Genomic DNA, 26,103 nt, shown 5'->3' on the forward strand with positions numbered 1-26,103 from the left:
TATGAGGAAGCGGTTCGAGGTCAATAAGCTTCATTCCAGGAATTTATGGTTAACTTGATTCTTCCGTTCCAAATCCGATGTAGTTTTTCACCACTGTTCTGTTGCAGCTGCCAATTGTGTCCAACTTCTGCAGTCGAGCCGTTGAGGGGAAATTGAAGAATTTGGAGCTCGCTCGCAGACTCAGTCTCAATTTTAACACAAAAAGCAAATTGTGAGAAGAGGTGACTTGCTATAATAATCAAACTGGGCGTGAAAAGGCCCCAGAAATGAGTGTTTATTTTGCTGCAGCTCATCAAGTCCTTGCAGCTTGCGACCGATCCCCGGATGAGGAAAAGCGAAGATATTGACATTCATGAAGCAGCGGCTTTCCGCCTCACGCTGTTTATATGATAATAATGCTGGATTCTATCACTCCCAGACGAGCCGCCCACTTCCCCCCGGAAACTCGGATCCTCTTGCATGTGATATGACAAACTCCGTCACATTTACTGCAGCAAAGCAGCCAAAGGTGTGCGATTGTGTTGCCTCTTTCAATCCTTTTGTACATCTAAAAGCAGATTGCAATGACGTTGGGATCTTGTGTAAAAAAACATTCCATAAAAGGTGGCAATTGTTGAAACTTTGTAGATGGAATTCTTTCCCATTCTTACTTGACGTGACAATTTCAATTGCTCAATAGTCTCCGATCTGGACTGGTCTGGACTGGTCTGGACTGCTGGCAGGCCAGTTTCATACATGCAGAATGTAATGTGACATGTTAAAACATTACAGGGTGACAAATTTATAATTGTAATATGAAGGAAATCTGTTAAGATTAAGAGTAAATATTGCTTTGAGAAGGATAAAAAGTCAAACAAAAACGTCAATATTGTGGAACATACAACCATGAAAAATGCTTAAAAAGCTTCATTTATTGTAACATTTTCTTGTTTAGTACACTCGTGATGGTTTTTCAGGGATCCCGCCGCCGTCTGTGATCGAGCGATCTGAGATTGATTGTTTAGGTCTCCATACACCAGTAAATGTTGTACCCTGAATTGGCTGAAAACAGGGAGAAATAATCACGACAGTGATTGTGGTGTTGCTTCCTCAGCAAACATTTAAAAAAAACAAAAACGTATTTATACGTTATTGGGAGTGAATGAGTTAATATGACAGTGGCTACCATATTTTTTCCTATAGAAATGTGTTTTTTTAAACATTGTGCTCCAGATTGGATTGTTCCATCAAGTTCCATGACGCTCGAAGTGACCTGTTCTAGAGGTCCGTGAACTGGAAGCTTTTGTTTGTGTCATCCCAGATGGAAAGTGACGGGATCTATTTCCTGTCCTGATTGTGCAAAACTTCCCATGGGATGAAAGCTTTACTCTTTATCTCCCCCCTGGGAATGACCTGCCTCCCCTTTATGACCTACAGGATTTATTTTCCCACACTCGAATGTCGAACTGTGCGTCCTTATGATGATTTTACTCAGAGGTAGCATGTGAGATCATCCACCGGTCTTTTCCGTGTCTGTCATTCAGCCGTTTGGCAAACATTTGTGGTCGAGCGAAAGGAAGCGACGTCAAAGGCAGGTTCCCACATTCATGCTCTGAAATGGGAAGAAATTGAAAGCCAAGGTGCTCTCCTTGTATTTTGGGTTTGCCATCTGGAGAACGCACTAATTGGTCACCAGCTCTAGTTGCTCCACCCCCTTGCAGGATGCAGCAACATGCTGTAAGTCTTTGGCTCTGGCACAGCATCAAAGTGGGTGACTGACGACGAGCCGCCGGAGCTGATGACACCGACAGACGCTGTTGGATGGGTGTGCGAAGACGCAAAATGAGCACTTTATGATCTTTGCACTCAAGAAAACTATTAGAAAACTATTATTATTATTATTATTATTATTATTATAATTATTATTATTATTATTACTAGGGATGGGCGAGTACCGATACCAGGTATCGGTGTCGGGCCGATACCAGCCTTTTTTTCAAGTACTCGAGTACTCGAGACGCAGACGAGTACAAGCGGAGCGACGGCAGAGGGGGAAGACGTGAAGTGAGTCCTCCTTGCCTGTAAGTGGCGCTAGCTTGCAGCAGTTTTTCACCAAAACTTCCACCGGTTTGGAAATACTTCAAAATTGTGAATCTTAAAACTAAAAGAGCATTTTTGTGTTTTATTTTGAACGTTAAGACTATTGAAGAGTGACTGTGCTGTTTTTTGTTTTTTTTTTGTCAAAATTAAAATAAATATATTTGTTTAAAAATATTTTTTTGTGATTTTTTTTTTTATTTGTCAAAATGTACTACTGGTATCGGCAGTTGGTATCGGTGAGTACTGAGGGTCTGAGTATCGGTATCGGTCTGAAAAAAAAAAGTGGTCCAGTTCGGGTCATCAAGCCTACCTTATAATTATGCGTCTTAACATTCCATCGGTCAGGGATTGGGCATTGTGATAATATTGGATCAGAACAAATAGGACAGCATGTGTGTGTGTGTGTGTGAAATAATCAGATTATCTGGTTGCGGTCCAAGCAGGCTGCTTTGCTGTGAATTAATTTGATCATAGCATGTTTTGTCTTTCTGTGCTGGCCTCTGACTGAGATGTGATTTCGCTCGTCATGACAGAAGGAAGGAAAACGTGGCTGCTCTTTTTTATACTCCAAGAAAATAACAAATTTAAGAATCGTACCTTTTACGGCGTCACCCTGTTGAATAATGCGTCCCATTATTGTATTCCCGACATGTGGCCGGGCCAATTGCTCTTTCGTCTGACCTATGGAATGCCCTCATTTATTATTCATTTATCATGTGCCACATTCCATTAACCTTTTGGTAATGACCACAAAATAGGATTGAATATTTTGTTGAGCAGTTTATTGAAAAGCTCCGTATCGTATTTATAAAGGTGCGGAGGCTTTAATGCGGTTCATCGTGACTTGTATTCCGCTTCATTGAATCCTTTTAAGTACATTTTTTGTCACAGTTACAAAAGAAGGATTCGTTTCCGTGTTGCGTTTGAAGGCTAAAATTGTCGTGAATCGACTGCCGCCGCTTTGTGTTTGTTGCGTAGCGAGTCTATAAGCGGAGTGCGCGTCTCGAATTCAAGGTGCATTATGGGTAGCGGCGTGGCGCATTGCGAAATTAGGCGAAACTGCCAAACGCTCATTGAAAATGAATCGGATCCGAGGGAATCGGCTCTGATCGAAACGTTTCAACCGCTGGAAGTTGCTGTTTTTTTATGAACACGCATAGCATGTGTTTTCCCGACATCGGGGAAGTTTGACTAGCAAGCTTTCAAGGTCGTCACCACGCTAATCTTCATCAGCCATTCAAATTGATAAGGTCGTCGGTAGCCTCGTTTTTTTCCCCTCGCGCGCGCGCAAATTTAATGCGCACTTCGCTTATCCTCACGTTTGCTTTCCAAAAAGAACTAAATATGCTTCCCACCAAAGAACACAAACGTGCTCGGTGCACTTGATGTTTTGTCAAATGTTTTTTTAAACAAGTATCAGCCACCACTAAAGCTTGCTGAGGTGACACCGAATTTTACAACTAGCGGTGTTTAGTGCTCTGTCGGGGGGGGGGGGATGAAGATTAGCCGGTGAACTTAATGACCATCTGCAGAAGCTTGGCCTGAGAGTCCAACCGAGGATGAGTAATCTCGTCTGTGTGTGGGCAGCAGTTGCAGCATCGGGCTCCCAACATTTGCTTGGCTGTCGTCAACAGTTCTCGGTGGACCTTCTGTCAGCAAATTGGTTACAGCGTTATAAAAATGAATAAACGCAGATATTTTTCTCATCATGTAGTATGCTAGTATGATCTCCTTCTCGGTGTCACGTTCTGCTCCAGTACTTCCGTTGGCAAATATCAAATCCAGTGAACGTAATCCTCACGTGTCTTTTGTATCAGTCTGCTGTGGCAAAGTGAGTCACTGTTTAGTTTCCTTTATTAAGGCAAAGTCTCATCTGACATCTTTGCTGCTGGTTCAGTGGGATTATCAGATTTGCAGTCCTCTCCCTCGAGACCCCCATGCGCACTCTCGTCTTTCAAATTAGTCTTACTTCATTTTCCCACTGTTGTACGATTAGATCCCAGTTGATCCTTTTTGTCCTGTTACTCTTCCTTCCTTTCACTTTTTTTTCGAGGCCTTTTATCACGGTGGCAAAGTTGTGCTTCATCCTGCATGATCATTAACTGTTTTTTTTTTTAATTCTCTCGACACCACAGCTGCTCCTGTTCTTTTGCCTCCTCTGCATATGCGCTGTCACGTTGAGGTGTGATCGAGTCATAAACACATCAGTAGGCAGGTCGTGCGGACGGTGGATCCAAGAGGTCACACCCTGATGATGCGGCAAGGAATATACAGTATAAACATACTATAAACTAGTGGTGCACCGATCACAATTTTCTAACCGATCCCCGATCTTTTAAAAAGTCGGACCTGCCGATCACGATTTTTGCGATACCGATTTTTTATTTATTTTTTTCATGACAAGCAACTTATAGTTTCAGTGTTTCAGTCTTGTTTTATGGGAAAACATGAACAATATTGGCGAAATAATACAAATGGGTTGTTTTAACTCTTTGACCGCCAAGAACGTTTAATGACGTATTCTAAAATCCTAATGAATGCCGCCAAAAACGTCAATTTACGTTTATTACGGGGTTTTTTTCTCTCTCAACGGGCAGCGCTGCACAAGACGTTGCGCTGCTCAAGATTTAATGGGATGTGAATTTTTTTTCTGTTTTTGTAGGCAAGGGTGTAGCTATAAATTGTAATCAATAATTTAGCCTCCCTGAAGTTAGGCTAACTATTTTTATGTTCTATATTAACTCATTCCCTCCCAGCCATTTTCACTCCCAGCTGTTTCACTGCATTTTGACTGATTTTGCCCATAGACGATTGTGTTTGATAAAAACATAGAACCTACTAAAAGAAAGATTAGAGTGAGGAAAAAAAAAAGTCTATTTCTATCTGTTTCCTTTTTGCAGGAATTAGCATTAGAATATATCAAAGTTTCATCATTAGTCACATTCCTGGTGAAAACTGGCAAAAGGAGCTTGTTGCAACATGGCCCTGGTTGATCTCTTATACTCTGCTGCCACCTGCTGGCCGTTTTTGTAATAACTACCATAGCTTCAATCATTCTCTTCGGTTTAGAGGCTGCATCAAAGCATTCTGTATGATCTAGCATAAAAATAAAAAAAATAAAAAAGTATAAATACGTCTTTGGGAGCAAATGACTTAATGAGGAAATAAAGTTTCAAACGTAGACTTTTACTCAAGGGAACAAAACGCCGGTGATTAATTTCCGCGTGATTTTTTTCTCCCTGACCATCTCTGTCTCCGTCAAGTCTTCATGATGAACACACGCACGCATGCATGCATGCATGCATAGCCACTGAAGCATTAGCGGAGTGTTGGCATCTGTGGCTGCACAGCCAGTCGTAAGCTGCAGGGGGTTATGTAACGTACTCTGCCATTTCAAATGATCTCCATCCGCGAGTGACTGTTGACTGTTGCGGACTTGACTGCCGTGTCGGGCCTTAGCGCCGTTTGCTGTATCGTCAGCAGAAAGACTGAGTGGAGCTGGTGGTGGGTATTAGTGAGTAACAAGGAAGGGGGGGGGGGGGGGGGGGATCCTCCACTGAAGACCCTGTTGTCGGAGTGCCAACTCGGCATTTGTAGCCCCTCTGCTAGCCTGCTTAATTGGCTCATGCTTCAACGCGTCTCAGCTGAATTGTAGTATGCAAGCGATGTGTCAGCCTTCAATATAATAATTAGAGGAAGTTAACCCACCCAGGAACAAGTGGATCAATATCAACGTTTGAGATCTTTATTACAGTCAATCTATTGTTATCACAAAATCACCTCCATTGGGGGGAAAAAATGGCATTCATGTATACATAAAAAAATGTACCCTGGGCAGGATTATTAGCATTTATTTTTAACTATGCATATTGAACACAAGGGGAGATGAAAGAGACATGCAAAGTGCGTTTAATGAGGTTTCCCCTGCTCGCCCGTGATTATGTGCCGAGCTTTCAGAGCCACTGAAGATCAGTCGGCTGATATTGGGATGGGGAAGCCCTCATGAGGTCACCAGTTCTTGCTAGAATGATCGAATCCGAAGTTCATTTGCACAAAATGTTGCCGTGCATTTGAATCACAGTCGCAATTCCGAAGCAAGAGGGACACGTTTCTCATTGTCCTTTTACTTTATCGACACCTTATGTCGTCAAAAGCGCTTCAACCGACTTCAGGGTTCCTTGCTGTACACCGGCCAGTGGCAGAAACCAGCATGTTTTATGGCTTTTGGTTAAGTTTTAAATCCATAAGTGTTCACAAACAGCAGCTAGCTAACATTTCATCAACGTCACAAGTTTGCAAACTCCCTTCATGCTAGGTCATGCTAATATTGATCTTTATTTTCGTTGACTAAAATTGGATTCAAACTCAATTACAATCACATGACTAAACTAGACTAAGTGCAATTTCTGGAGAAATTGCGTGGGAATGCTGAAAGCTGAATGCTTGTGGAATGCTTATGAAGTTAATTGAGAGATAAATTATGAAATTATAACCTCCTGGTCGGACAATGCGCTTGACCAACTGTGCCACCGAGCAAGATCAGACACCTGGTAATGATGATAACTTATATGTATGGAAGTGGGCGTGGAAAGTGATACTTAGAAAAAGTTCCATGTCAGTCCCATTGAAAATGAATGGGGGAAAAAAATGGATATTAAATGTGAAATTGTGCAAATACTGTAAGTAATATGGAATCAGATGATAAATACCCCGGGAGGCGTGAATTTTTGAAGCTAGTTGAAATGTAAACAATGTAAATTGGAATTATTATATGGGGGTTATTACGCAGCAAAAAAGTGTGGAGAATAAAAATCACAATAACATAATAATAATTATGAAGCATTCCCACAATTGTGACTACAACTTTTATTACTTTCAGTCAAAACACTTTGGCCAAAACTGAAAGTAAAAATGCTTGGCCAAAAACCAAAACACCAAGAAAAATTGTGCCAATTTTGAGCACACTATGTATTACAAAAAAAACAAGAGATTATCTTTATATAATATAAAATGTATAATAGGAATGTAGTAATTGATATTCTTACGGGTTATGAAGTGGTGATGCTTTTGCTGCATTCTTTCAAATTCAAATCACCTGCAAGTCATTTATTTTTATAGGTGTAAAATATGTTTGAAGATGTATTTGTGTTCTGGGATAATTATTGTGTATTTTGTTTTATTTTGGGTAATTGTAGACAATTTTAGGGGTCGCACAATTTTTTTATTTTCATATTGGGGCTTGGCATCTAACTCATTGTATATGGAATCAAGATAAATGCACAACATGAAATATTAATCAAAATTAAAATAAATAAATAAAATAAATTTTTATTTATTTATTCTAAATTGTTAAGTTTAGAAGTCATTCAGATTGAGTTAACCAATAACGTTTCGTTGGAAAACCGATTGGACTCGCACTGGAGGACGATATATTAATCTGAGGAACATTAACGTTCAGTCCAAAAACTTTGATTTTGAGAAAAAAAAAATTGCTCCTCTCACACAAACTAAGCCTGCTGTTCCACACGGTGTGTAAAGGACCACTGTACACCCTCGTTGGTCAACCTTATTTGCATTAGCGCCAGCTTGATCCAGTTTAAGGAGATGGTCTTCCTCATCCATCTTCATCTGCTGTGCAGCAAAACGCCTCCTCACTTACGCGGCGAGCTCATTACTCACAATGGCAGCCATTTGAATCTTTCATCAGAGGGAATTTTAATTGCGCTCTGGCAAATGTGTTTGGAACAGTCGTGTCTCGGAAAGCGCCGCGTGTTTGTGGACGTATTTGTGAGTACAAGATTCATCGGTATGATGACGACGACGACGATGCCGTCTGCTTGTGGAAACTGTTCACTTTCGAAGCCAGCCCGCATGGGAGCCGACAAGCTGTCTGTCTGTCTGTGGAGGCGCCGTGCAATTCTCCGTCATTTGGTCTCAATATAACGGCGCCTTGTAGCGTACACATGGGTACTTTTTGATTAGATTGTGTTGTTCGGCTGTTTAGAATCCCTCGGAGTTGCGGGAACATCTGTCGGCGTAACGATCCCATTTTGCACTTAAGTTGAATTCGAGTTAGATTTAATTCAGGTTGGTAACGATGATTTTTCATTCCCCAGATTGTCAATCAAAATGAGCTGTAAATCTGTTGCCTTTCCATTGTGCTAATCTCTCTCTCCTCTACGGTGTTTAAGCCCACCAAACAGAACATATGTGGATATCCACTTCTCACTGATGATATTTTAACACATTCACTGCCATAGACGATTTTAGACGTCAAAGATTATTTTTTTTTCCTGGAGTGGCAGTGAATGAGTTATAATGACCTCACTGCTCCCTCTTTTATCAATCAATCAATCAATCAATCAATCAATCAATCAATCAATCAATCAATCAACTTTATTTATATAGAACCTTTCATACATTCAAAATGCAACTCAAAGTGCTGGACATCCATAATACAATAAAAGGTGTAAACAAAAAAAAAAAAAGAAAAAGCTAATACTAATACTTTAGCTCAGAGAAAATAATAAAACGGCTGTTTATTCATTTTGGGAGTGAATGGAGTTGTCAGAAAGATCTATTAATCAAGTTTGACTGACCTATCTGACTGTTTTGTTGACATTCCCTTTAGCGCAGCACCATCTAATGGATGCATAACATAACCCCGGCCTCTACTATAACGCCTTATTTATGGAAAAAGTTTGAAAATATGTCATTTATTGAAGGTGCGCCTTATAATGAGGTGCGCCTTATAGTGCAGAAAATACGGTACCTTAAAATCAATCCTGAAACGCACGTGGAGCCAATGCAGCCATTTTAAAACTGGTGTAACTGGTTAAATGTAAGCCGGCACTCAAGAGGCCAAAAGGAGTAGCAAAAATCCCATTGAAATGTATTGGAATGAACACTCAGTCATGTTTGATGGAAGCATCACATTTTTTGTAATTTTTTTTTTTGTAGCCCACTCCAGAGAAAAGCATACGGTGCTGACACAGACTCAGGAAGTCATCATCCATATGAAAGCGAGGCAGATTTATGTTGCGGAAAGAGTTGAACGACGTTTCACTTTCGCTCTCGCCAACACTTGATGAAATGAATTCCAACGGGGGATTTTCGGTGCAGTCTGGCTGTGACTTGACGTCTGCCGATGGTGACGGCGGATGCGGCGTAACAACACAAAACAATTTGGACTTGGAATTTTGCATTCTGTTTGTCGTCATTTCTCCGCCTTATTTGGTGATATTTCACATTGCCCTCACTCTCCGTTCTCTTCCGTTATTTACCCTCTGGTGTTTTCCTCTCTCTGCTCGCAGGAGAGCGAGATCAGCGCCAAGCGGAAGGAGTGCGAAGCGCTCGAGGCAGAGGTGAAGAAAAAAAATCAAACATGTCAGACTTTGGTAAGTGAAGAACAGCGTTAAAGGAAACGCGCGTGAAAAGTGACTCGGGGCTTTGAAATATCAACGCTGATCAAACGAGTTTCACTCGCCTGTAATGATAGTTTGATTCTCAGGTGCTGATGACAGAACGTGACAAATGGGAGCAATTAACTCCCAGTGTGTTGTTGTTGTTGTTGTTGTTGTTGTTGTGACCCAGACAAGCTGTATGCAAGTGCTGTTCTCTTGTGCTTTTTCTGTTAGTAAATTGAACTCAGTGCTTGTTATTTATAACATAACAATGTTCTGCTGTACAGTAGTAATACATATAGGGATAGACCGATTATCGGCTGGGCCGATTATCGGCGCCGATATTTAGCATTTTGAGAAATATCGGCATCGGCCATTTTGACGAATCATATGGCCGATAATAGATCCATTTTTTTTTTTTAAGTGTTAACTTCAGGAAACTAATTTGAATGTAAATGTAAATGTAAAAAAGTTTTTATTTTCATTTTTGTCGACCCTGGGAACTCTCTGCACCTTCTGTTTTTGGTTGAAATTAAAACTGAGATAAGTAAAAATTTAATACTTTGGATATTTTTAAATTTTGGAAGACTTTTATTTCGTGTAGAAAAAAAAACCCTTAAAAATATTTTACTAACCCTAAAAGTTGCTCAATAAACATATGCTTTAAAAAAAAAGAAAAAAAGATAAGAGCTGGAGTTTGTATTTTTTCCAAATTTTGATGTCCCTTTTTAGTGAAAATGAATATCGGCTCCAAATATCGGTTATCGGCATCCTTCACTACTAATAATTGGTATCGGTATCGGGCCCGAAAAAACCTTATCGGTCTATCTTTAATATTTTACCTTGGATATTCATTTGTGATGAAGGATGAAGGACATACATATATATATATATGTATATATATATATATATATATTAGAGCTGTCAAACGATTAAATTTTTTAATAAGATTACTCACATCTTAGAATTTCGATTAATCATGATTAATCACTGACTTAAAAATGCTTTTTTTTTCCCCCGACATATTTTGCCCGCTAAATTTGAAGCTCACCTGTTTCGACATTTAATGTTATGAGGTCGTCTTCAAAAATTGATATCCACTGCACTCGCTCATCCTGCTTTTTCTAATCAATTAATTATTTGCATAATTTAAAATATGTAAACATTTATTAAATTCTTGACTTTAATGCATGTAGTTATGTTTAATGCTCAAACTCCAACAGCGACGTTTAACGTAACCATCCGCTGTCGGCTAAAAAGGATCATCTGCCGTCAAAATTAATAGTGTGATTAATGTGTGGTAATACAATGATTAATGCGATCATTTTTTGTGATTAATTAACAAAAACAATCAAAATGGACTCCACTTTAGACACATCTTTTTTTTTTTTTTTTTTACCTCATAGAAACAATTTCAAAACTGCTCTGACACGATACGCCAAAGATCTCCAACTAATGTGTTTTTGAATTGGGTTTTTTGTAATGTGCACAAATTACTTGCGACTTACTTTGCGACAAGCAAATAAAACTGGAAGCAAAAGTACACGTAGTGTTTGTTTTTCCATCTTCGCGCCAGTGACTAAGTTTAGCTGTAGGTTATAGACCACAACAGGAAGTAATTAAAAGTGAGTTAACGGAACAATACAGATTGTATTTTTTATTTTTATTTTATTTTATTTTTTATTTTTTTCATACAAATGATCCCAAATCGATTTTTTTTTTTTTTTTTTTTTAATCCAGAGGACTTCATAAGAAAAAATAAATAAATCATGTTGTTTAGATGTTTACCAGGCAGTACGCAGGGGTTGTAAAATAATAGAAAATCTCACTGATTTAAAGTGTATTTTATACACCGGGATGTATTATACGTGGGTGCACGTTATTCATGGCATTTTTGAGTGTGCGTGTGCGTGTGTGTGTGTGTGTGTGTGCACATAGCCAATTATTACAGTAGATCCTGTAATTATGTACATAAGTGTACCTTATTTGGTCTCTACAAATGTATTTAACATATGGATCAGATAGCAACTGTTCAATATTGTCAACGTTCCATTTTGATTTTTCGTTCCTTGGTTAAGTTGGACAGTTTTTATTTTTATTGTTATTTTTTTAAGAGAGGAACTGTGAAGAATGTTTTCCACTACAACATCATAAACATCACAATGCGATCTTGGGGGGGGGTTCACCTTTGCAGTTATGTCAATCCCACGAGTCAGATAGACATAAAAGATTTTTCCACGTTATTATTATTTTATATTACATGGTGGATAAAAGTGTATTTTGGCCGAGACGTTTTTGATGTTCAAGTTTAAGAGGGAAGGCGACTAACTGCCGCTTTAATGCTCCAATCGTGGATCTTAAAAGTTTGGTCCCGGCAGCCTTGTGCCAGCCTGCTTGAATTCACTGCCGTTGTTTACATTTATACACTTGAAGTCCATATTCGGTGCTTCGACTGCTGTATGATATCAAAAAAAAAAAAAAGAAAGCCCACACATGAAAGTTAATATTGTTCAACTTGAGGAAGCAGAAGTAGCACAGAATGGATAAAGTGGAGTGAGAAGGTTCCAAGAAAGCAGCTGGGGGATATTTAGCAAGTCATTTAAAAGAACACTTTATGAATCCGTCCCCTCATATTCTCAAGCCCTCTTCTTTTGATGAGCTCTCTTTCTACGTGGTTCTCTGCCACACTCCATTAGCGGTATTTTCCTTACAGCGCTCCGCTCGCGTTCTCGGCCCACAGCTGCACTTCGCCCTCCTGCCCATTGTCAGCCCGCCGAGGCCAGACAACGCGCAAAGCACAAACTGTCCTCAGATGGCGTGCGGAAAATGGCAGGTCGCTCTCCAGCACGGCACTTAATCTCCTCCTACACCGAGTCTTGAGTAGCGCCACACAAATATCCACCACAGCAGTTCACATGACTGAGAGCGCTTCAACTTGACAGGAAAGTCGCCACTCGTTTAGTCCCAACCCAAGTTTTGCCCTGTCGTTCTTTTGTCACCCTCTCGATACGCTTTCTCGCAGTGCCGTAGACAAACAGAATCGATTATTCCCTTTAGCGCAGCACCATCTAATGGATGCATAACCTAACCCCGGCCTCTACTTTAGCCACTTTATATGGGAAAAGTTTGAAAATATGTCATTCATTGAAGGTGCGCCTAAAAGTGCGGAAAATACGCTACATATCACCTTGAAAACGTATCGTGATACAATACTGTATAACGATAACATATTACATTTTGGTAGTAATATGTCCAATGTTGATAGGAAAGCGAGGTAGACAAAAGGTGCTGAATGCCAGTTACAAGTTTAGTGCCTTGCTCAATAGTGCAACGGTCTTCAGCAACCAGAACCATTTCCCATAGTGATAGACCGATACGTTTGTTTTTTTCAGGGCCGATGCCAATACCGATTATTAGTCGTCAAGGAGGCCGATAACCGATATTTCAAGCCGATATCATTTGCAGTAAAAGAGAAAATAATAGTGGAAAAAAAATTAATGATAATAAACTTTTATTTTAATTTTAAACAAAAAACAATAGACAGTTTTGTTTAATTAAAAATTTTAACAGAAAATGTAGGCAACTTCCAGAGTCATCAGCATGTGTTAAATAAATACTTTTCTACTGTAAATAAAGTTTGCCAAAATTTCAACAATTTCTAAATGTATTAATTTTATTATTATTATTATTATTATTTTTATAAATTAAAAAGTGGTGGGACTTCCGAGTGTTTGCAGTAAATAAATAAATAAATAAATAAATAAATGATAAATACGTTTTCTAAAGTCTTGTACTGTAAATGAAGTTTTCCAAAATTTCAACATAATTTATAAATGTATTTTTTTAATTATTTAATGGCAAAACTTTATTGTCCTTCAGATTTGTAAAAAGGCCGATATTTGACTTGTTGACAAATATCGGCACCGATAATCGGCCCAGCCGATAATCGGTCTATCCCTAATTTCCCATACTTTGCTCCATTTGTGGGTCTTTGACTTTAGTTGGTGCTCTTTTGATCTGAAAAACGGAGTGTTCCACTTTTTAGGGCGTTGATGCAACATTTCATTGAAGATGAAACGCGAGTGTTGCTGGAGGGAACGCGTGACACGTGGCTATAATGTGTGCATAACTGCACACTCCGACTTCTGCTGTTTTTAAGAATTCTTTCAAGTTGCCGATGGCTGTCGGCTCAGACAAGTTCATCGACAGGCTGCGTGCACACGTCATCGGTTTGAATGACAGTCGAATGACTTGGCGTTGCCATCTGCGAGCTCCACGCTGGTGGGAATTAAGTGCGCGACTCCAGACCATCAGCTGAGCGTGTCTGAGCTCGTACCATGGCAACTTTGCAAGTGACACTTGAACGTGTACTGCGCTAATCAAAGATCAATAGAGGCAGGCAGCAGAAAGTCAACAAGTGTTGGGAGCGCAGCGCGTCTCTGTGCTCTCGGAGGCCTGCTGTCGCCTTCCTCTTCGCTCCGACGGCGAACTGTTTGCAAACAAAACGCCTTCTGTTCAAAGTGTGATCGGCAGCGCTTTGATATCAACCTCACGGCACGCGTTTTAGCCTCACGATTACGCTTGAAATTGCCTCAGTCGAAGCCAGTGGTGTCCAAACCACGGCCCGGGGCCCATTTGCGGCCCGCCGTCCATTTTTTTAGTGGCCCGCGACGTATGCTAAAAATGGCATTTGACTCAGTTCAAATAAAATAAAAACAAAAAATGGTTGGAGATCTTCAAAGTAAGAAGGGAGGGTGTTAAAAAAAAACCCACAGGTGCTATTAAAGGTTATTTTAGTGAACTAAAACTAACGAAAAAACAATTTCATTAATGAAATAAAATAAAAACAAAGATGCTTTTAAAAAAAGAAAACTAACTGAAATTACATTTTATGTTTGCAAAACTAACTCAAATAAAACTAACCATAATTACATCAAACATGTCCTTTAGTCTTTGGTAATTTAATTGAATGCATGAGCCTTTGGGGATGATTTGAAATGTGATTTTTAGTAGATTTATTTTGATATAAACCGGAATAATGATGCCGCACCCATCGTGTTTTTTTTTTAACTCTCTGGCCGCCAGAAACGTTTAATAACGATCAGTAAAATCACGCCATAAACGTTAAATGACATCAACTAAGTTTTTTATTTTATTTTATTTTTCCTGGTCAATGGGTTGTGGAATCTAAAACACCCACTAACTATGGCCAGCAGATGGAAGCATCATATCTCATTTTGTGAATGATCAAAGCCTTTGTCATATCAAATTTTTTTGATAACGTGGCAGTAAAGGGGTTCAATATTGCACACAAGTAATACACATTTTAAAAAAAACTAAATCTAACACTGAAACTAACTAACCTAAAACTAAGCATTTATTAAAGAACTAAAACTAATAAAAAAAAACTATCAGAACCACCCTGAAAACTAATTAAAACTAACTAAATAAAACAAAACAAAACTCAAATCAAAATAAAAACTAAAATGAAAAATTCCCAAACTATAATAACCCTACTGCCATATTAAAAATAAATTGGTTTACATACTGTAGCATTTTTCTAAATATGCAAAAGCACAAATCAATTATTTGTACAATTTTTAGTACTAAACACAATTTCTCTTCATAACATTATGTGGCCCTTTTTTTTGTATGTGGCCCTCAAATAAAAAAGTTTGCACACCCCTGGTCTAAAGAATTGAGTTCTCTCTGAGGATTTCACACTTTCCGATTGACCCCGTTTTTTTTTTTTTTTTTTTTTACGAATGCCGAGCTCAGGTTGGGTGCAGTAAGAAGCTTGTAAAGTTCCCAGGTAACCTTGAGACAGACGCGCCAGTTCATTTGCTAAAGGCAACGGATAAATAAGGATCGTTTTGAAGTGTGCATGTAGAGCATCAGCAGATGAGGCTTTTTTTTTTTTGCGTCTCGTCTCGTGAGGACGAGGAGGAGGAGGAGGAGCGTTGGCTTTTATCGGCGTGTTAAATGGCAGCGCCGAGTCATCCGTCAGCCTGCTTGACATTAAGCACACATCTGTGGTCCGCCGAGCTGAGTCAGGCCATGTCGAGACATAACCCACACTTCAATAAACAATAAGGAGCGACTCCACCAATATACTGTCATTGCATCACATGTATTATTCATGTAATTAGACAGACTATGAAAGATAAAAACAAGAGATGACACAAATATTTTTGCCTTACTTGAGTAATCCCAGAAGACTCGTGGAGGTTCTCTCCATCAGCCTCTTAAAACACGCTATGTAATATAATTAGTGACTGTATTTATATTTTAAAGAAGGAAGAAAAAAAGTATGTTGATGTGGCAGAACATTTTTATTTTTGCATATTATTGAAATTAATTGTGTTTTTTCATTGGTTTCAACTGGTTATAACATTGAAAAATTGAAGAAAAAATCAACACACTGTCACTTTAAAATATATAAAAAAAAAAAAAAAAAATCACGTATTCAGCCACAGGAGAGTTTAATAATCACCAGATGTTGCATACTGTATGTGTGAAAGACACTCAAAGATCGTCCTCCATGTTGAAATGCAGCCTGTCTTGGCATCAGAGTCGAAAGTCCTCCAAATTTCACCTTGCCAGGGACCAACACAATCAATTGAGCCAAAGGGGGCCTCGATGTCAGCTGAGCATTTTTTTATTTCTTCTCCCGACAGTGTCGTATGAAAGCGGCGCAACTTTCACTTTTGGTTTAAAAAAAAAAACAAAAAAAAAAAAAAAGGCCGTTGGAGTATAAACACGGAAAGAAGCATTTTTTACTGTATTACTGTGTTACTCCTTGTTTGCTAGTTTTTGGCTCATGTATAAATTGGATTCATTTGTATTGTACAAGATGTAACAATCGTCAAAATGAAATAACGTATTCATGTTTTCGTGAATGAACAAGTTCTCTGCGGGCAAGGAGGTGCAAATGCCCACAGGCACAATCTTGCCCCTGAAAATGATTATGTCAGGGAATATAAAAAAAAAAAATTCTCTGATATAATAATGTAATTAAGAGAAGAAAACACCGATCACCCGATGAGTAATAATACTGTCTGAGTTCAGTGCACTCCAGTACATTTGTCGGCATCCTGCAGTCTAAACTCAGTTTTTCTTCTGCTTTTTTTTTTTTTTATGCTTTAGGAAAATGAGCTTCAAGACTTTTTCCAGGAGAACACACACTTGAGCCTCCAGTTTTTCAACGACACTCGCAAATCGTCGGAATATGAGAGGGTAAGAGGCCAACACTTGCTCTTATATCTCATTTCAAATGATTTGAATGTTCAACTTGCATGCATGAAACTTATTGGCTAGTTATTTAAAAAAAAAAAAAAAAAAAAGCCGTCAAGTGATATCTTTGTCAATTTTTAAAAGAATTTATCGCAACTGAAAAGTAAGAGTTTAACATTAATATGCAATGTAAGCTTTTCACATTTTCTGCAATTTAAAGGGATTACACCTTATTTATATTTATATCCACATTATTTGAAGCCCTTCCAACAGTTAACTATAGGCATATAATGACGAAGTCATCAATGACATCATCTAACGAAATCTGTTGTGCACCTGTTTGATTGATGCTGATGACGGCAAGCCCAAAAAGTAGGTTAAAAGTTAACTTGGCAAGTCCACAGTCAGCCGCACGTCTCTGTTGTGTTGCAAACACGACGCACGAAACATTTTGCCTGGGGGTGAAAATTTGTTGCATCACTTGATGCCTCAGTCAGTTCTAATAGTTGCTAGTTCAGTAAACTAAATACCAAATGAAATGTTTGTTGTTGTTTGGCAAAATATTAGCAAGAGCTTAAGAAACAGCCGAGAGCCCCCCCTCCTCCTCCTCCTCCTCCTCCCGCCTCTGATTAATATTATACAAAAAAATAAAAATAAAGAAACATTTATCTCTCTTTCGTCCCGGCGACCTTAAGAGTCTTTTACAGTGAGTACACAAAACTCAGCTACTAAATCAACAAAAAAAAAGCTCTGTCTCTATGGACAGTAAGGCAATTACATGAAGGAGTTTATTGGCAGATAGTTGCAGAAGTGTGGGATGCTTGTTATTGATGTCCTCTCGGGACTGACTCTTGAGGCAGCTGTCCCTGAATTGGTTTTCATTGCGGCCGATTGTGAGGAAAGTGGAGGGGCGGTTAAATCTCTTTTTCATCCATTGGTTCATAGAAGTTTTAAATATAGCAAACTATATCACTGGCTCCAAAGTTGTCACTTTTCAGGAACCCCCCCGAAAAGGCACGTTTGCGCTACCATTAACATTGTATATACTCTATTTTGAAACCTCGGCCTGCCTCTCGCTGCCTTGAACCCAGAAATGAGTTTTTCGTCAACGTGAATGCTTCTGATCATTTAATTTTCGACATCGCCGCATCATGCAAGGACGAGTGCTGAAAGTTGGATTCATAACGGTGCTAAAAATCAAAAGCAAATTTGTGTAAGGCCATTTGAAGAGAAGTTGTGAGTTCAAGTGTCAAGTGGGTTAAAACATTTTTTTTTTCATCTTAAAATGCTGTTGGATGGCATTTTTAGTTACACATTTTTTACACTACAGTGGAACGAACGTCTCTTCATACGAAATTTTCGAGTTACGAAACGCCTCAACGGGAAAATATTGCCTCTTGTTACCAAAGAAATTTCTAGATACGAAGGTAAAAATACATGACCGAACGCAACATACTTTCGGCTATGGCTATTTCCTACCATAGGTACCTACGAGCGTAAATACTCGATCGGCGTCTATACAGCGTCCTCATCGTTCATCCCGCGGCCCATGAAGTGTTCCAGTTTTTCGTAAATGTATGAACTAGCGGCCAACAAATTTGTGCAAAAATTCAAACAATTGGTGATTGATGAAGGCACAGTAAGTTTTTAATTACGACGAGACGGGCCTTTTTTTTTTTTAGGGGGGAAAAAAGATGCCTCGCCATACCGGAAGTTTCCATGACGTTTCAGAATTTGTTTAAAAGAATCGGCTCGAAAAAGTGTTCACCAGTCGGGCGTTTGCTCACTAAGATGATGTTTGCCTTGGACATTAACGACGGATTGTTTAAAAACAAAAAAAAACAAAAAACAAACAAACATCCTTGGATCAGTTCTTTGCAAAACACCAGGCAGAAAAAACACTTCTGAGAGAGAACATGACCAAAGAGGGCAAAAAAACGATGAGGACAGCAGTTAAGAAGGTAAATGACCATCATTTTTATTCTTTACTCTATTCTTTGTTTTTTACATGACGCAGAACTCTCATTTATTGTGCAATAAACATGTATGTAACAAGTAACATGTATTTGTTACATGTTTTGATGCATTTTTATGCTTTATAAAACATTTATGTCTGAATTTTGGGAGGCTCGGAACGGATTAGGGCATTTACATGGAAAATGCGTCTCTACTTTCAAAATGTTCTACTTAAGAACTTTCTTCCGGAACCAATTTATTTCGTAAGTAGAGGTACCACTGTACTTCCAAATTATGATTGATTAAAAAAAATAAAAATTCAATGACACATATTTCACACTGTATTGGTCATTTAGTGCACCGTAAAACCAAAATAAAACTTAATCTTTAAGCCAAACATTGATTCTTCCCCTGGAAAAACAAACAAAAGTGACAATAGCGGCAGCGTCGTCAACCCTTTTTTGTTTGTTCTCTCCTTGTTTTTGTGTGCACAGGTGAAGTCTGAGTATGCCCAACTCAAAGATACGCTCGGTGCTGTGACGCAGGAGAGAGATTTCGCCCTGTGGGAGAGAAACCAGCTCCAAGGCAAACTGGAGAACCTAGAGCAGGTGCTCAAGGTGAGGAAATGCATGGGGAGAGATTTCTCAATTCCTTTTTCCCAGCTCGACCCCTTCACGTGTTCAACCATCTCCTTCTGGCCGTCTTGCGCTATACTCGTCTGACGCCCCTGACGTGTCTGTTGCCTCCTCGTGTCGTTCCGGAAGGTCTGACCAGGAGCAGTGAAAGAGTAGAAGCTCGGAGTTTCTCCCTTCTATTCCAATATTTCATGTTTCCCCCCCTCCCCTCCCCCCACTTGCTTCTCCCCCGCTCGAATTCAAAGGTATCACAGCTCTTTGCGGGAAGCGGTTCTGTTTTGTTCCGAATGCTTCTTGATTGGTGGGACGTTGACAGACACGAATGCTCACAAGACCACAACTGTGTGGAATGTGATTGAGGCATGAGGCGGCGTGGAATGGCAAGACTGGCTCGCCCCCATGATGATGATGTCACTTGAGCTTCTACTGGCACGCACGTGTCTTCGTTCACTTTATAGCGGGGGTGTCCAAACTACGGCCCGGGGGGGCATTTGCGGCCCGCCGTCCATTTTTCAGTGGACCGCGACATATGTAAAAAAAAAAAAGGCATTTGACTCAGTTCAAATCAAAGAAACAAGAACAAAAAAAAAAATGTTTGGAGATGGTCAAAGTAAGAAGGGAGGGTATCGAAAAACGGGGGCCATTGAAGGTTATTTTAGTTACCTAAAATGAATGAAAAAACTAAAATAAAAAAAAAACTGAAAAAAAACCCGCCACCTTAAGTAAGTTAGCGGTCAAGAAAATGAATGAATGAATGAATGATAAAATTTAAAAAACAATATTGTTACCAAAATAAAATAAAAATGAAAATGCTTTTTAAAAAAAACAACAACAAAAAAACTAACTGAAACTCCATTTTATATTTACAAAACTAACTATAATTATAACAAACATGTCCTTGGTTTCAGTCTTTGGTCATTAATTTAATGCATGAGCCGTTGGGGATGATTCTAAATGTGATTTTTAGTAGATTTATTTTGATATCAACCGGAATAATGACGTTTGAAAGTATGTCACACAGAAGCGACGTCATCTCGCAGCAGCCAATAGAAAAGCACCAAAAGATGATGTCGCTCCCATGATGATTTTTAAATATTGTGCACAAGTAAGACACATTAAAAAAAAATAATACTAATACTGAAACTAACAAACTAAACTAAAACTAAGCATTTTTTAAAGAACTAAACTAATAAAAACTAACAGAACCGCCCTGAAAACTAATAGAAACTAACTCAAATGAAAAATTCCAAAACTATAATAACCCTATTGCCATATAACAAATAAATTGGTTTATATACTGTAGCATTTTTTCTAAATATGCAAAAGCACAAATAAACTTCCAACACAAATTTAAACACAATTTCTCTTCATAACATGATGTGGCCCTTTTGCGTCCTTCTGATTTTCTGTACGTGGCCCTCAAATGAAAAAGTTTGCACACCCCTGCTTTATAGCGTCACAAGCGTTTACTCGAGGGGGAATATGAATGGATGACAACTCTATTGAACTCCGTTCAGTCCTTTCGAATTGACATTATGGATGATCACAGACACGTTTGGAATTTGCTCGCCCTTTTCGTGTAACCCGACGCCGCGCTGATGATGCAAATTATACGGCAAGTAAATGAGACTTCTGACGGGTCTTGTGTTACCTAAAGGGGGAAGCAAACGTGGCTTGATGCGTATTGATGTTGTTGTCGTTTTTTGTCCTCATCCATGTGTACTTTGATGCAAATATTGATCTGATTACTGCTGCTGATCACCTGGTATGGACCGTTGTCACGTGGTGGTTGCTGTGGTAAACCGTGCGAATGCTGAGAGATGAGCTTTCTTGGGCGGAAGATGTCCCACACAGTGGACTGATTGCTAGTTGGGACCGGGTCATTGGGGGAAAAAAAAAAAAAAAAGAGCATCGATCTCCCGCCAACTGCACATGTGAAACCGTCAACAAAATTGTTCGTGTGAATGCTGAGAGACAAGCATTTACACGAATGTTTTTGCAATTAAGCAGCTGCTTTTTCCCTCAGTCGAGTCCAACAAAATCTAAGAATAACTTCTTTGTTAATGGTGAGTGAGTTGTTACTTTTCTCGAGTTTTGGTGACATAATACAGTCCCGCATTTTCCGCACTATAAGGCGCACCTTCAACGAATGACATATTTTCAAACTTTTCCCATATATAAGTCGCAAAAGTAGAGGCTGGAGTTACGTTATGCATCCATTAGATGGTGTTGCGCTAAAGGGGAATGTCATCAAAACAGTCGGATAGGTCAGTCAAACTTTATGAATTGATTACAAAGCAGCTTTCGGACAACTCCATTCACTCCCAAAATGAATAAACAGAATATAATATTCCGTGGGCCTTGCAAAATCAGTCCAAATCCAGTCAAACAGCCAGGGATTGTTTCAGTCAAAATGGCTGGGAGTGAAAAAGAGTGACTTGGTTGCTAAGTGGACTGTGGACAAAACAATGAACGAATGAATAATGGTCAACGTGTGACAAAACAACGGGGATGGTGAAATCGGGACGTGTCGTCACTCCAACTTCTACTTCTTGCCGGCTGATTTTGCTGTAATGTAATTTACCAACATTATCATCCTTAATGATTTTCTGTTGGCATTCTGGCTCAGGTACAGCATCTCTCGGCATCCGCACATCATTTATGAGAGGAACTGCAAATGTTGTCGTCGACGTTGCTCTCATCCTTACGGGTGTCAATTACATCAGTGCACTGAACTAGAGGTAAGATCGAACCGAAAAAATCCAGCCCGACCCGACCAATTCACTTGATTTGCAGGCTCGAGCCCGAAGCAAACCCGAAATTTCAATTTATCCCATAGTATTTTTGGCAGAAAAAAAAAAAAAAAAAACGCAAGATTTTTTAAGGTTAAAATAATCTACATATTTTTATGATCATGATAAATACATTTGCACAATGAAATAACGCTGGAACAAAGAATAAGAGAGATCTTGACGCGCACTCGCTTAATTAGGCGGCGAAATACTGCATCGTTTTAGTATACATTTTTATAAACATATATTTATTTAAAAAAAAATGTCAGCGAGAGAGAAGCCCGACCCGAACGTAATGATTGACATTTTAGGTCCGACCCGGGCCGGGTCGGGCTCGAGCGAAAGATCTTACCTCGACACTGACCACTGTTAACCAGCGCGTGCGACGCATGTCACACTTGTATAGCATAGTGAAGACCGTGGACACACTTTGCATTGGTTCTTAGTACCACTAACATTAATTAGCCGTCTTTATGCCCTCCCCACGCAAACCCCCTCCCTCCCTCCCGGGTTGTCCAACCTCTCGCCCCCCCGCGGACAGCATATGCGTGAGGCTGCGGAGCGGAGGCAGCAGCTCGAGTTGGAGCATGAGCAGGCCTTGGCAGTACTCAATGCGAAGCAGCAGGAGATTGACCTGCTTCAGAAGGTAAGAGAAGAGAGAAGTTCAAAGCCGCAGAGTTCCTGACAGCTTTTCGTGTTTTTTGGTTTTTTGCTCAGTCAGTGTTAGCGACGTTACTCGAAAAAAATCGCTTTCCAAAGTCACTAGCAGTCTAACGCGTTACTGCATTCTACAAAGTAGTGTGATTAAAGTTACTGTCCAGAGATTCAATGCGTTACTCCACATTTTCATGAAGAAGGCAAAATATCTCACTGTCGTAACAATCTCAAAAAACTGCCGTTAGCTACGAAGATGAGGCGGAAGTCGTTGATCACCACACTGAATTCAGCCACGGTCTGGTCGTGAATGGTTTGCACATTCAAAACAAAAGTGATGATACTTTTACTACTAGTTTGATTAACCAACAGGCACACAACGCAACAACAAAAGTGTACATTATGGACCATAAAGTGGTAAAAAACAATTTATTTCCATCCTCAACTGCTCCGTGAAGCATTCTGGGATGAGGTCGTCTCCGCCCTCTCGCCAGGGGGGAGTGACGTCAGACAAGTCACGTTTTCAGCATGCACGAGTCGACTCAAGTGTGCACACTTGGAATAGAATAGAGGAATTCATTAAGGGGATTTTCATTTTCAACCTGGATAGATTTGTATTTTTTGTTTTATCAAAAGTATTTATGTTACAAGAAGTCAAGAGAGACGGCCTATTTTCCATCCATCCATTTTCTTGACCGCTTATTCCTCACAAGGGTCGCGGGGGCTGCTGGCGCCTATCTCAGCTGGCTGTGGGAAGTAGGCGGGGGACACCATGAACTGGTTGCCAACCAATCGCAGGGCACACAGAGACGAACAACCATCCACACTCACACGCACACCTAGGGACAATTCGGAGCGCCCAATTAACCTACTATGCATGTCTTTGGAATGTGGGAGGAGACCGGAGTACCCGGAGAAGACCCACGCGGGCACGGGGAGAACATGCAAACTCCACCCAGGAAGGTCCGAGCCTGGACTCGAACCGGAGACCTCAGAACTGGGAAGCGGACGTGCTAACCACTCGACTACCGTGCCGCCCACGGCCTATTTTGTTTTTCATAAAAAAACAAACAACTTTATTTTCATGTTAAAAATGCACTTTCAATAAAGTATTTGGAACTCCGTTTCTACCGCATTGTTTTGATGTTGAGATCAGCAGCTGCTGAAAGTAACTTAAAAAAGTGTCATGTTGCTGGGCTCGCAGTGTGTTTTCCTTGTCTCACAGTGCCTGATTAATGAGAGGGGCGTGTCCCCTGCACCACACCTGCAGTGCATCACCTATTAGGCCTTCATAAGGACCGGGACTCCTTGCAGCCGCTGTCGGGTCGTTTCTACTGTTTTTCACCTTCGCTAATTATTATAGTTCCAAGATTCTCGATTTTCATCTACGCAAGTTTTGCTACGTCTCTTTTTGTTCCCACTTTTATGTGGCGTGTTTCATAGCTATAGTAAGTTGTTGCTTTCTTGTGTTTGCGGTTTGTAGCCTTCGGGTCTTTTTGTGTTGTGTTAATTTCCCTCCTTGCAATTTGCAAGCACTTTTTGTTAACCTTTTTCCTGGCTGTGTCCAGCGCTTTATGTTCATATTCACGTGTTTTGGTGAATAAAACCTCTCGCTTACTCCTCTGTGTTCTGTGATTCTGGGATCCGCTCTCCGGTCGCAAAAAGTAACTTTTAATCTAACTTAGTTACTTTTAAAATCAAGTAATCAGTAAAGTAACTAAGTTACTTTTTCAAGGTAACTGTGGCAACACTGGCGATGGGGTTCAACGAGCTCTGATATTGTGCAATAAAAAGTGAAAGTCAACTGACAAGAGTCCTCTCACTAGGCGTCTTTCCAACAATTTGTCATCCCTGGCACTGCTCGAGCTGTCCACTGTGCTGCCCCCCCCATCCCATCCCATCCCTCAGCTCTCTCTTCCCTACCTTACCTGGAACATTTCAGGACCACTCCACTTGTCTGTCACAAACAAGAAAATCGTGCAGTCCAATTGCAAAGCAGTTATGACACCTTTTGGAGGGCCGCTTACACCAAAGTGCTGGCCGAGGCCGTTTTGCTTTTGGTTTTTGTGCACTGGAGCCGACTTTAATGTCAAAGCGAGTGGAGCAAAGGCTGAGATTGTTGATAGCGCGAACGTGATAAGAATTGTCACCGGCTCCTTCCGCGCGTTGCCGCTGTCAAGTGTCGCGCTGACTTCACAGTTGGGCCGCTTTGCAGGCGGTGTTTTCTCTCATTAGCCGAAGCTCATTACTGCCTTATCTTGCCTTCAGACGAGCTGCATTCGCCTCAATTAATTGCCTGCAAAATAGATTCAAGACAACGTATGCGCTCATATTTTCTCTCAACAGATGTTCTCTGTTCTTAAAAGAAGCGCTTTCTCGTCTGCCGCATCTGATGTCTTTAAAATCCCCGAACCGTCATTAACTTGGAGACACAAACACAACACGACCGACAATTCCAGTTTTGCCGGCGATCGTTTTTGTTGACAAACGACCTCCCTTAAGGCTTGAACAGCCAGAACATGTTTACTGATTTGCTACTTCTTGTTAACCATTACAGAAGTAAAAGACATGCGCTCAAATTCATGATAGCTTGTCATGGCTAAAACTGGAAGCTTTTTTTTTTTTTTCTCTCTTTATCTCAGATGCAAAGCCAAACTAAAGCCCAGTTGCGTTAGACTTCCTCGAAAATGTTCAGTTCCATGTATCAAGAAGACCAACCTGCCTTCAGCAAAGTGCATAAACACGTTTGCATGCGGAAGTGCTGCCAAGCACTTCATTGCTATTTTCAGCCAAATGATGCTTGAATCCAAAAAAGTCGACCGTCCTCCCGAAACTGAGTAAACCCCGACCTCGAAAAATAGAAAATCTGTTTGTTTTCTCCTTTGCGTGGTGTTTGGTCAGGTGTGAACACAATCATTGAATTTGGGTTCAGACAGAACCAAACAAAAAAAAAAAAATCAGTATGTTAGCAAACGTCTTGGGTGCAGTTTGGTTGCGGGAACAAAGCAAACTGAGCTTGAATGAAACAATTATGTTCTGTTTTTTTTTAGAGTTATGAATGAATGAATGCATATTTGTTTGTTGTTAGCAATCATTACTGATGATGTCATGGTTCATTCGCCCAACACTTGTTCAGGTAGCTTGAGTTCAATTTAGGGATGCAAAAAATATGGCCACCAAAAATGTTGATCCGAAAACGGTCTCAAATTGCATTTTTTGTTCTGAAAGACTTTTGTCACTGACGAGGCTTCATGCAAAACACGATGTTGTGACGATCCAGGCATCGGCCCACTGAACTGAGCGAAGGTGGTGTCTTGACACGGGGAAATGCTCAATTTCCCTTTTGCCGCG

At 40.0% G+C, this 26,103-nt stretch overlaps 1 protein-coding gene across 8 annotated transcripts in view; it reads left to right on the forward strand.

Annotated features, from left to right (window-relative positions):
• The window catches only part of rimbp2b (RIMS binding protein 2b), a 95,211-nt gene that overhangs the window by 35,898 nt on the left and 33,210 nt on the right, over positions 1–26,103 (forward strand). For all 8 annotated transcript variants that reach the window (XR_013283533.1, XM_077521416.1, XM_077521417.1 and 5 more), the window contains exons 3-6: positions 9,393–9,476; positions 16,629–16,718; positions 19,166–19,288; positions 22,640–22,744. Coding sequence is in view for 7 of the 8 variants with exons in the window: in XM_077521416.1 (XP_077377542.1) it covers positions 9,393–9,476; positions 16,629–16,718; positions 19,166–19,288; positions 22,640–22,744 (402 nt within the window). In the remaining variant the exon portion in view is untranslated. The remainder of the gene's footprint in view (positions 1–9,392; positions 9,477–16,628; positions 16,719–19,165; positions 19,289–22,639; positions 22,745–26,103) is intronic.

The sequence above is a fragment of the Festucalex cinctus genome, chromosome 5, assembly GCF_051991245.1.
Source record: "Festucalex cinctus isolate MCC-2025b chromosome 5, RoL_Fcin_1.0, whole genome shotgun sequence".
NCBI lineage: Eukaryota > Metazoa > Chordata > Actinopteri > Syngnathiformes > Syngnathidae > Festucalex > Festucalex cinctus.